Source organism: Ranitomeya variabilis, chromosome 1 (assembly GCF_051348905.1).
Source record: "Ranitomeya variabilis isolate aRanVar5 chromosome 1, aRanVar5.hap1, whole genome shotgun sequence".
NCBI lineage: Eukaryota > Metazoa > Chordata > Amphibia > Anura > Dendrobatidae > Ranitomeya > Ranitomeya variabilis.
The window spans coordinates 1,148,938,567-1,148,950,591 of NC_135232.1; the positions used below are offsets into that span (position 1 = coordinate 1,148,938,567).

Sequence of the window (12,025 nt, forward strand, 5' to 3'; positions counted from 1 at the left end):
TCTATATCCTGACCTTTGCTGGAAGCTCTAGGGGGCTGGTGTTCTCCCCCCGGACCGTTAGACGGTTCGGGGGTTCTTGAATTTCCAGTGTGGATTTTGATAGGGTTTTTGTTGACCATATAAGTTACCTTTCTTTATTCTGCTATCAGTAAGCGGGCCTCTCTGTGCTAAACCTGGTTCATTTCTGTGTTTGTCATTTCCTCTTACCTCACCGTTATTATTTGTGGGGGGCTTCTATCCAGCTTTGGGGTCCCCTTCTCTGGAGGCAAGAAAGGTCTTTTGTTTTCCTCTACTAGGGGTAGCTAGATTCTCCGGCTGGAGCGTGTCATCTAGAATCAACGTAGGAATGATCCCCGGCTACTTCTAGTGTTGGCGTTAGGAGTAGATATATGGTCAACCCAGTTACCACTGCCCTATGAGCTGGATTTTTGTATTCTGCAGACTTCCACGTACCTCTGAGACCCTCGCCATTGGGGTCATAACAGTCGGTGCAGCAGGTAAGTCACGAAGGATACAAGGAATGAAACCATTGGGGATCACAGGCAAATTGGACACTGGAAAGCAGTTACGGATATGGAGCAGGTACTGGAAGCACTGGTGGCCACAGACAGTCAGAATACAGATGAAATGGAGAGTCTTAATACAAAGACTCAGATGTGTGTGTTGGTGGGCCTTATACAGGCCAAGGCAGACGATCACATGGGAGCACATGGGGTCACTAATCGGACACAGAGCACAACAGAGTTCCTAGGGGAACGGAGCCCAAACTCGGGACAGGTGTGTAACAATAAATCAGTACTGCACATTGAAGCCTATAGGTCCAGTATTAAAATCTGCACACCAGGCTTTCAAATACGGATTATGCAGATAAAGGAGTCTTAACTTTTATATTCTCTAGTGTCCAGTGGATGAAATATTGGATCATATCTCTCTTTGGAAAGTGGGTAAAGATAACTGTTAAAATTCCAAGTATACAACAAATGAGTTATATTCCCTGATGTTCAGTGGGTGAAAGTGTGGATTGTATATTTTGTCCAGTGAGTGAAAACAAATGTTATAATTCTAAATATCCAGTGGATGAGAAAGTGGGTTATATTTCCAGGTGTCCAGAGGTTGACCAATTGGATTTGTATCCCTTGTGTCTAGAGGGTGTGTGAATGGGTTATTTTCACTGGTAACCATAGAGTTATATTATGTTGGGTTATATTCACTGGTTTCCAAAAGATTAATGAATTGATAATTATCTTCCCTGCTGTCCAGAGGGTTAATGGATGAGTTATGGCCCCTGGTGTCCAGAAGTTCATCAAATAGATTTTATCCCAGGTGTTGAAATGGTGAATTAATTGGTTATTTCCCCTGGTGTACAGAGGATGAGCAAGCAAATGGAATATATTCATTGGTACGCAGAGTATGAAAGAATTGGCTAAATTCCATGGTGTCTAAAAAGTGAGTAAATGGATTGGATTCCCCGGTGTCCAGAGGGTGAGTTATTGGGTTACATTCCCTGGTGTCCGTTTGGTGAGTAAATGGGTGATTTTTCCAGGTGCCCAGAAGATGAATGAATGGGTTGTAAGCCCTGGTCTCCAGAGATGGAGTGAATTGGTTGTGTTCTCTGGTTTCCAGTTAGTGCATGGATTCTACTAGAAAATTAATAAATGGACAATATTCCATGGTATTCAGAAGGTTTAGTGAATGAGTTGGTAGTGAATGGGAAGAGTTTAGTGAATGGGTGGAATAGATGATAGTCTTTAACTTCTAGTAAGTATGAAAAGATCCCTGATCTCTAGTTAGGGAGGTATGAGATTAGCTTTGTTTCTTGGCACCGGGTGGATAAAAAAAGAGGGTAGATTACATTTTTTTGTGTCTTCTCTGGAGGTGGGTACTAATCTTTAGCAGTCCGGGCGTATGGCGAAGGGAGTTCATTGTAGTCCTTACTTGACCCTTAATTCTCCCTATTGGCTCGTGAAACATGTCCTATACGCTGAGGCTAGAGCCACCCCATTACAGTCACTCAAAGAACAAACAGACAAACATTTCTCCGTAATAACAGAGATTTCAATCCATTTTATTGCATTCACATATTGTCCCTTATTTTGAGCAATATTATTCTTCCTCCCTGTTATCACTGAGATAAAAGGGACTTCAGCGAAATATAAGGCTTTTCATTGCAAAATAATCCATTTATACCACCTGAGAAATCAAAATCCCAAAAGTTCTTACAATATGATAAACAAACACAAATGACGCATGTATAATACTGTCGCGTGGTTACATACTAGACCGCCTAGTTGATATTCTGATACAATCCAAGGCTTTTTAGGTTTTCCAAACATCATGAAAATGCAAAGAGGGCAGTTTTACGTGAGCAACGGGGAGATGAAATGTCTACAGGAGACTTTCTCAAAACTCTTTATCTTTTTGTTTCATTGAAATATGCTTTAAATGTGTTTTGGGGACTTTAATACTGGTTTTCTATCCTTCTTGACACAGCGCCATACATTGTGTTGAGGCTGTGAATGATACTTCAGCTCCCCCCCAATTTAAAATTTGGACGCATCCTGGAAAACCTCTATTTCTAACTCTTCATCAAAGGTGCATAACCAAGAGTCCAAGACCATCCCAGGCTCTAGGAATAAAATCTGAACTGCACTCGGCCAGAAGCAATGCCCCGATGTCTCGCTGCATGTCTTAGCTTCTATATTGTCCAACAAAAGAAATAGCCCAAAGACACAGCACAGCTGCTCCCAGATCAGAGGAAATTTAAGTGTAAATAATGTATACTCACGAACTAGAGGGTTTTTTTTAAAAACGTATATACGGTATATTTTTTCTTGCTGATACCCCAGAAGAAGCCTAGGGAGATAAACTCGAGTTCAGATGATGCCCCAGAAGAAGCCAAAGGAGAAACTTGAGTACTGCTGTTTAGACTTTTATTGATGCCCCAGAAAAAGCAGAAGGCTAGAATTTAATTGGCATGATCCAACCTTGTTCGTGTCCTGTAATAAGCCAAAGACAAAACTTAGGACTGGCTGATCATAATTTCTTGATGCCCCTAGAAGAAATCATGGGAGAAATTGTTTCAGGATGATCTACCAGAACTTTGTTGATATCCCAGAAGAAACTACAGGCAAAACATGAGTTGGGCTGACCTCACTTCAGGGAGAAACTGAAGACAAAACTTAGGTCTGGCAGATCTGACTTTGTTGATGTCACAGAAAAAGATGAAGATGAATCAGGTGATTCTGACTATATTGATGCTGTGGGATAAACTGACTATGACATTTAATTCGGACTGATCTAACTTTGTTCATTGCTGTCACCAAGACATGTTATTCCTGCAGCCTGGGATGGACTTGGGCTCTTGATTCTGGATATCTAGAATGCAGAAGGTCTTTATTATTAGGGACTGCCAACAGGCTTCATTTCTATAGATGCCAAAAGAATTGATGAAACTACCCATTCCTTTGCATTGTTGATGATTATTTCTGGCAATCTGTATGTAAAGACCTTATGGAAGAACTTTAAAAATAAAACATCCATGTAAAGTGCAGCATAAAGGCACATGAAAATGTAAGAAGTAGACTAAAACTAATCATATTAGCAAATCACAACTCCTTCCTGAGATATTGTAACAACCACTGTAGCTGAAATGAACAACAACACTGCAAACTGCATCACTACATGTACACTCGAGGTATAAAGCCTAATAAAATGTATATAATGAGAGCTAAGCGTGGAAGATAGACTGGCACAGTCTATAAGGCACAGTGAAGACAATCTAAAATCTATGGGATGAGGAATCACATGCTGTATTGTATGTAAAGGCTTCGGAAATGATCGATAATATATTCCTATCTGATATAATAATACTATAATATGATAAGTGATGAAACATGCCAACTATTAAGTCATAGATCATGGCAAGATGGCAGCTTCAGCTATGGAAAAGTTGAGTTTCTAGAGTCATTCGTTGGCCAACGATGATCTCAACATTGATGTACTTCAACTAAAAATGGCATTGATAACAGATATTGAGATTTGGAGCGGCATGGAGCCAATCTAGTTTGGATTCATTTAGCAGTCGGTAAGGATTAATGGCCAAAAGTTCTGACTTTATTGACTGGATTGTCAGACTCTGAATCACTAGCAACCAATCTGTTTCACATTACTCAGGTCTTTGTCTCAAGGAAGAATTTCTATTAAACTTGTGGCCAGAGAGAAGGAAGGCTTGGCCCAACCTCGGCATATCAACCAGGCCATGTCAATAGTCTACACTTAGAAGAAGTATTTTGGCAGAAGATGACTCTCAATGGTTTACACTGGCCTTGATCTCAGTCACATTGTCAAGTCGGACAATGATCTCATGGTGGCCACATTGGTGGACAACCAGAGCTGGGGAGACTACATCCTTGGGCACTGCCACTTCCAACATTGTTGGCCACTCTTACACATAACTCTGAGGAAAGCAAATTATTGTTACAGATGACCGCAGCTTCATGACACCATTTTTTTCTCGAATTGAATCTCACTGATCCTATAACGTTAATATTAGAGACCGGTGGGGGGCAAGGGCACGGCACTACGGGCTGCAAAGGTGGCAACTACCTCAAGACCTGCTACAATGAAAAAGAAATTGAAGAATTATTCGTGCAATGACCTACTAATACTTTCACCTGTATACTGGGTGTAGATACTAGGCAGAATGACATGAAACATGTGAGCAAGCAGGTGGTGGTCAACTCCAAAATTTTCCATAATTTTATGGAAATCTTGACATTTATGGAAACCTGGATGATGAGATTGTGGCTGACCTTGCTCATTTTCAATAAGCTGAGATTCTGAGGGACTCTACATCATACTTGTAGTTGACGTGGTGGATATCTGTTAGGTGGGCTTATGTCTACGATACATTCCGCACAGCAGTGTCACAGGGGTTTCCAGGACTGAGGTTCCACCTTGTGCACAGTAGTGGTCAGCACACACTCGCTCTGCAGCAGTTTAACTGAACGGCTTCATCAGTTTCATAGCAGCGTAGTTCTGAAAGAGAAAAAATTGTAGATCTTAATAATTGTGCATACTCACATGGCAGAAAGAGATGACTTCTTGCTAAAAATTGGGACTAAAATGGTGGATGGTACTCGTTCACGTTCTCCATCCTGCCAATGTCAGGTATGCAGAGCTCAACACTTGTTCACTCTCCGTACTTCCTATACATGGTAGATGGGAAGGAAAGTGCAGAAAACCAACCTGATTTGGGTCATTCTCCTGTATATTTGTATTGACCTAATTTCAATACATAAACCAACCCCTTCTCTGTTTATAAATAGAGCTGCTGTCCAATAGTGGTCAAGCGCTGGCACACAAAATGTGCTGAGTACAGAACTGGAGGAACTGCAGTAGAGGCCTGGAATTGGAGAAACAGAAGTAGAGGCCTGGAACTGAAGGAACAGAAGTAGAGGCCTGGAACTGGAGGAACAGAAGTAGAGGCCTGGAACTGGGGGAACAGAAGTAGAGGCCTGGAACTGGAGGAACAGCAGTAGAGACCTGGAACTGAAGGAACAGAAGTAGAGGCCTGGAACTGGAGGAACAGAAGTAGAGGCCTGGAACTGGGGGAACAGAAGTAGAGGCCTGGAACAGGAAGAACAGAAGTAGAGGCCTGGAACTGGAGGAACAGAAGTAGAGGCCTGGAACTGGGGGAACAGAAGTAGAGGTCTGGAACTGGAGGAACAGCAGTAGAGACCTGGAACTGGAGAAACAGCAGTAGAGGCCTGGAACTGAAGGAACAGAAGTAGAGGCCTGGAACTGGAGGAACTGCAGTAGAGGCCTGGAACTGGAGGAACAGAAGTAGAGGCCTCGAACTGAAGGAACAGAAGTAGAGGCCTGGAACAGGAAGAACAGAAGTAGAGGCCTGGAACAGGAAGAACAGAAGTAGAGGCCTGGAACTGGAGGAACAGAAGTAGAGACCTGGACCTGGAGAAACAGCAGTAGAGGCCTGGAACTGGAGGAACAGAAGTAGAGACCTGGAGAAACAGCAGTAGAGGCCTGGAACTGAAGGAACAGAAGTAGAGGTCTGGAACTGGGGGAACAGAAGTAGAGGCCTGGAACTGAAGGAATAGAAGTAGAGGCCTGGAACTGGAGGAACAGAAGTAGAGGCCTGGATCTGGGGGAACAGCAGTAGAGTCCTGGAACTGAAGCAACAGAAGTAGAGGCCTGGAACTGGAGGAACAGAAGTAGAGGCCTGGAACTGTAGGAACAGCCGTAGAGGCCTGGAACTGGAGGAACAGAAGTAGAGGCCTGGAACTGAAGGAACAGAAGTAGAGGCCTGGAACTGGAGGAACAGAAGTAGAGGCCTGGAACTGGAGGAACAGAAGTAGAGGCCTGGAACTGAAGGAACAGCAGTAGAGGCCTTGAACTGGAGGAACAGCAGTAGAGGCCTGGAATTGGTGGAACAGAAGTAGAGGCCTGGAACTGGAGGAACAGCAGTAGAGGCCTGGAATTGGAGGAACAGCAGTAGAGGTCTGGAACTGGAGGAACAGCAGTAGTGGCCTGGAACTGGAGGAACAGAAATAGAGGCCTGGAACTGGAGGAACAGCAGTAGAGGCCTGGAATTGGAGGAACAGCAGTAGAGGCCTGTAACTGGAGTGGTTACCAGAATATAGGGGCACCAGAGCCAGTCCAATAGGAAAGGATTGGTAAATTATTATTTAATGAATGTTTAGCCATTATTGTATAAGCTGGGAAGCCTCTTCATGTTTCAGGTGACTCTTCAGACTGAGTTATTGTGTATACATGAAGAATAACACAATTTCTACCCATTATATCACTTGTTTACTGCATTTTTCACCTCTGTATTCTTTGTCTCCAATACTCAGTTGTCTCTGAGCTAGTGGGTGGAGACTAGCTGCTATGATGTCTCCCATTCACAGCACACACAGACATGAGGGATTCCTCCTCTATGTAGCACTTGTTCAGAGGAAGAAGAAGCATGGAGGACATTATACAACAGTGCTGAGCAGTAATCTTCCACAGGGCTGAGACAAGCAGTACCATAGAGGAGATTATACAGCATGGACCTGAACTCATGGACTTTACATTCAACGTAGACTTGTATAAAAGATTGTTTTCTTATCTTCAGATAAAAATCTCCATCTAGTTGGCAAGACGCCTAACCAAACAAACCAGGAAGTATAAAAACAACTGGTTCAGACATCCCAGAAAAGACGGAGGAAGCAACATTGATGTACACCGGATTGTAGATAAGCGTTGACCGGAAAAGGGATCAGTTCCAAAGTAATACTACGAGCAATACATAATATATAACACTAAGTATAATGTAAGACACGAAATATAAACGGATTACATCACCAGGATACACAAATCCCAAGAGGCATAGTAAGGCATTGCCAAAGATCTTCCAAACATCAGATCAGTGCCAAGTTTAGAGGGATTTTCTGGGTTAGGAATATTGATGTCCTTACCTTTCGTGTAGGACACCAACTGAATATATGAAATGTTGACCTAGCCATAGGATTTGCCTAAATATGGAGGTGATAAACAAATATGGATGAAGGCTTATTAAATTTTTCCCTAGATAAAAACAGATTTCTTCAAAGTTCTTTATCAGCTATCTACAGGATAGGTGATGCAGGTATGACTATTGTGCATCCAACCATTGGAAACACCACTGACCCCAAGAACTGAGGTATCAAAGTCCTCTGTGTGAATGACATGGAGATGACCACGGGAACGTGGGGCCCTTAGTTTCAGTATGGGGGTACCCAGCGACCGGATCTCCGATAACCATATATTTTTCTCAGTCTATCTGTACGGTGTTATACCAAACTGATGTCTCTCTTAAATAGCTATGAGTAGATAACATTAATAACTGATGGCAGCTACTGTCTTCTCACTGTACCGTGTCAATGATGGCATCTTAGCAGGAAAACAGCTTCTTACCGGGAACGAGTAAAGGAAGATTCCAAGGAACAGCAGCAAGATGAAGAGAATGAGGAACATGAGGATGAGACATCTGTATCTCCTCCACAGGATGTACTTCAGGGTCTTGTATGGAGATGTAAACCACAAGAACGAGGTCTCCGGGCGCCTGAAACCAGATTGTATTTACTTCACCATATGTATATATATTTGTGTTAATGTGTTAAAATATGATCAATATTATCCGATTTGTGGTGATTTATTTCTTTCAGGTTTTCTTATTTTTTTTGGCTTATCCTATCTCTACTACCTAAAAGTTCTATTAAGAGAACCAGTTGATGTAGAGAGTTTTATAGACAATGCTTCATAGGAAAAAGTATGCGAAATAGCAGGTGGATGGGAAGGAAAGAGCTCACTAGTGCCACCTACAAGGAGTGACCCTGTTAGTCAATATCTGACCCATTGGTCAAACTAGAGAATTTTCTTTCCTCTTGAAGTCAGCTAATTTCAATATTTCTCTCCATCGGAAACACTCTGCACACCCACCAGAGGGAACTAACTACTGATGAAGGTCACGATCACCAAAATAAAGTGTCTACAGATAAACATCTAGTCATCATCGTCAGAGAGAGTGCCTATAGAGGAATGTCTAGGCATGACCTCCAAAAACAGGTGTCTACAAATGGATATTTAATCATGTCTGCCAAAAACAGTGTCAACAGATGAATGTTGAGGCATGAAATCGAAAAAAAGCATCTACAGATGGATGTCTATACATGCCCAACAAAAAAGATTTCTGCAGATGGAAGGCTAGACATGACTGCCAAAAAAAGTGTCTACAGATGGATGTCTAGGCATGACGTCCAAAAAAAGCATCTACAGATGAATGTCTAGACATGACCACAAAAAAAAAGTTGTGTCTACAGATGGACATCTAGACATGACTGCTAAAAATGGTGTGAACAGATTGACTTAAAGGCATGGATGTCTTTTCATGACTGCCTTAAAAAGTGTCTACAGATGGATGTCTAGGTTTGACTGCCAAAAACGTGTCTACAGATAGATGTCTAGTAGTGATGTGTGAAAGTGCTGCTAGAAAGCCGCAACACATACAGGGATTGCTTGTTTGTTAGCAATTCCCTACGTGTTGCAGCTGTCTAGCGACCGCAAAACATGCAGGAGCAGGGACTCAAAGATATCATTCGAGTGCACCCAAGATACTCTGATTACACCCGAGACCCTTCGCTCATCATTAATGTCTAGGCATGGCTGCCAGAAACAGTGTGAACAGATTGTCTTCTAGTCATGACCTGCAGAAAAGGTGTCTACAGAAGGATGTCTAGGCATGACTCCCAAAAAAAGTATCTACAAATGGATCTCTATGCATGACTGCCTAAAAAGGTGTCTACAGATAGATGTCTAATCATGAACTCACAAAAAAGGTGTCTACAGATGGAAGATTAGACATAACTGCCAAAAAAGATGTCTACAGATGGATATTTAGGCATGACCTAAAAAAAGGCATCTACTGATTGATGTTTAGGCATGACCTCAAAAAAAGGTGTCTACAGATGAACATCTAGGCATGACCTCAAAAAAAGGTGTCTACAGATGAACATCTAGGCATGACCACCAAAAAAGGTGTCTACAGATGAACATCTAGGCATGACCACCAAAAAAGGTGTCTACAGATGAACATCTAGGCATGACCACCAAAAAAGGTGTCTACAGATGTATGTCTAGGCTTCACCACAAAAAAGGTCTACAGATGGATTTCTAGACATGACTTCCAAAATAAGGTGTCTACAGAGGGATTTCTAGACATGACCATCAAAAAGGTATCTAAATATGGATTTCTAACTATGATGAACAAAAAGGTATCTACAGGTGTGTACAGGTGGACGTTTAGGCATGACCTCCAAAAAGAGGTGTTTACAGATGGATGTCTAGGCTTGACCACAAAAAAGATGTTCACAGATGGATGTCTAGACATGACCACCAAAAAGGTATCTACAGATGGATGTCTATGCATGACCTTCAATAAAGGTGTCTCTAGATGGATGTCAAATGTGGCTGTCAAATGTGGCTACTATCCCTATTTATATATATATGTTTTAGAAATTGACTTACAGGGTGGCTACCTGTATGAGATCTAGAGAGACAGATTTCTTCCTTCTGCAGTTGAGATAATTTGCATATTTTCCCATGTAATACTGTGTGTGAAACTACATCAAAATGAAAAACAGTTCTTTTTCAAATATTAGCTGATAGTGGTGGACGTCTGGATGTTGAACTCACCCTCTGATATTGATATTGGTACGTACACAATGTGATATAACAAGCTGCATGAGTGAATGGTCACCCATGTAATACTTGGCCACATCGAATCAACTATTTCACCAATTACCCCCTTTGGCTGATGATTGTCCCAATAGGCTACTCTAAGCTTTCCTTAAAGAGGTTGTCTGGCTTTCAGTCATCAGAAGGGCACCGCTCCTTTGCATCCTGGCTTCCTGCTTGCCATGGGGCGCTGTACTCCTGATCATTGACAATTCAGACCGGTGGCATTACTGAGCCACCAGCCCTAATTGTACCATGTTCCAGACTGCTAGCAGAGGAAGCTTTACCTCTGCTGCATTGGAATAGACATTTAAAGGAGCACAGCCTCCATTTAAAATAGATTACATTCAAGGTGAAAGATGATCTTTACCCCATTCCCAGATTGAAGAGGCCATAAGGTTTCATAGAGAAGATACAAAGCTCCTTTGATCTCTTGTTACAATGTCATGATAAGAAAAGTGACTATTCTTACTTGGGGTCCTCCAGCTTGGGGTTCATATTTGGTTCATCTCGGCCATGCCCTGCCGGCCGCTCTTCATGCTCTTGTTCATTGATGATCTCTAAAGTCATTTCTATCTTCCCCTGAAAGACAGTAAGATTGTGATTATTGTGTATCAGTACAGACAGCAGTCCACTAAAAATAATGAAATAATGACTGATACATCATAAGGTACCTAGGGCCACCTCTCCATGTCTGGCGTATTGGTCTTTGCTTCATTGCACTCATGGACTTTTTGCTACTCAACATGTCCCTCAACCTTCCTCCCATTACACAGACAGAATATGAATTGTAGCTTTACAATTTTTGAAGTTTTTAGATTCTTTCTTTTTTATTCTGAAGCCGCCAAATATTTCCTCCATCATGCCTCCTGCTGCTATAGTGGAAACGTCCTAGATTTATAGCATGGTTATGCCCAAACTCTGTGGACACAGTAGGTTATGGGGCACTATCACTTGCATACAATAAAACATAAATATCTGGTAAATTCAACCTTCGGGATCCCCAGCCAACCTCATGAGGTGGCCACTGGTTTCCACAAACCTCAACTGGCAACCATTCTGGATAAACAATATGGGCTCCTCCACCTTTGTGAACTCAGTATTCTCAAACAGAGGATATAAAAATGTTTTTGGTAAACTGGTCAACCCCTTTGTTAATCCTTACAGCAAGGATCTTCTGGTCTCCGTCCAGACCCGCACATGGCCACCAGCCCTTCACTGTCTTCTGCTCAAACAGAGAAACAACTTTTCCAGTAGAAATGGACTCATCCAGCAGGTCCAAGCTGCATTTTTCAGCAGTTTTGGCAGGTTTTGGCATCCGGTTCAGATCCAGCTGTACAGAACCTGGATAGATAAAAGAGATTTATGTATTTCCAGTAAGTCACTACTGTAGAGTATTTTACCATATATGCAAACATAAGACGTTGAGTAGGCTCTTCTGACAACCGTTGGGGTGGATTTACAAGGTGCGTGCAGTGAATGTGCTAAAGTATCCCTAGACTCCCATTTGCTGACATGGTCTTTATTGGGCTGGTTTACATCGGTATCACTCTTTTCTTGATGTTTGACATAGATTAATCTGCAGCTTTGTTCTATGCAGAAGCCGATGACCAAGACCATGACATCCACTGGAGGTGCACGTCAGGAAGGCATCCTGATATATACTGTCCCTCCAATGGACAGTGAAATAGCAGCCTTACGATGAATATAGGTGCAAAAACTAACCATGATTCACCTAAGCCCAAAGGCC

At 42.2% G+C, this 12,025-nt stretch overlaps 1 protein-coding gene across 3 annotated transcripts in view; it reads right to left on the reverse strand.

Annotated features, from left to right (window-relative positions):
• Positions 1-1,979: 1,979 nt before the first annotated feature.
• The window catches only part of DYSF (dysferlin), a 441,189-nt gene continuing 431,143 nt past the window's right edge, over positions 1,980-12,025 (reverse strand). For all 3 annotated transcript variants that reach the window (XM_077280344.1, XM_077280346.1, XM_077280345.1), the window contains 4 exons: positions 11,441-11,619; positions 10,748-10,857; positions 7,957-8,104; positions 1,980-5,037 (listed from right to left, as the gene is read on the reverse strand). In XM_077280344.1, coding sequence (XP_077136459.1) covers positions 4,999-5,037; positions 7,957-8,104; positions 10,748-10,857; positions 11,441-11,619 — 476 coding nt within the window. In that variant the 3' untranslated portion in view covers positions 1,980-4,998. The remainder of the gene's footprint in view (positions 5,038-7,956; positions 8,105-10,747; positions 10,858-11,440; positions 11,620-12,025) is intronic.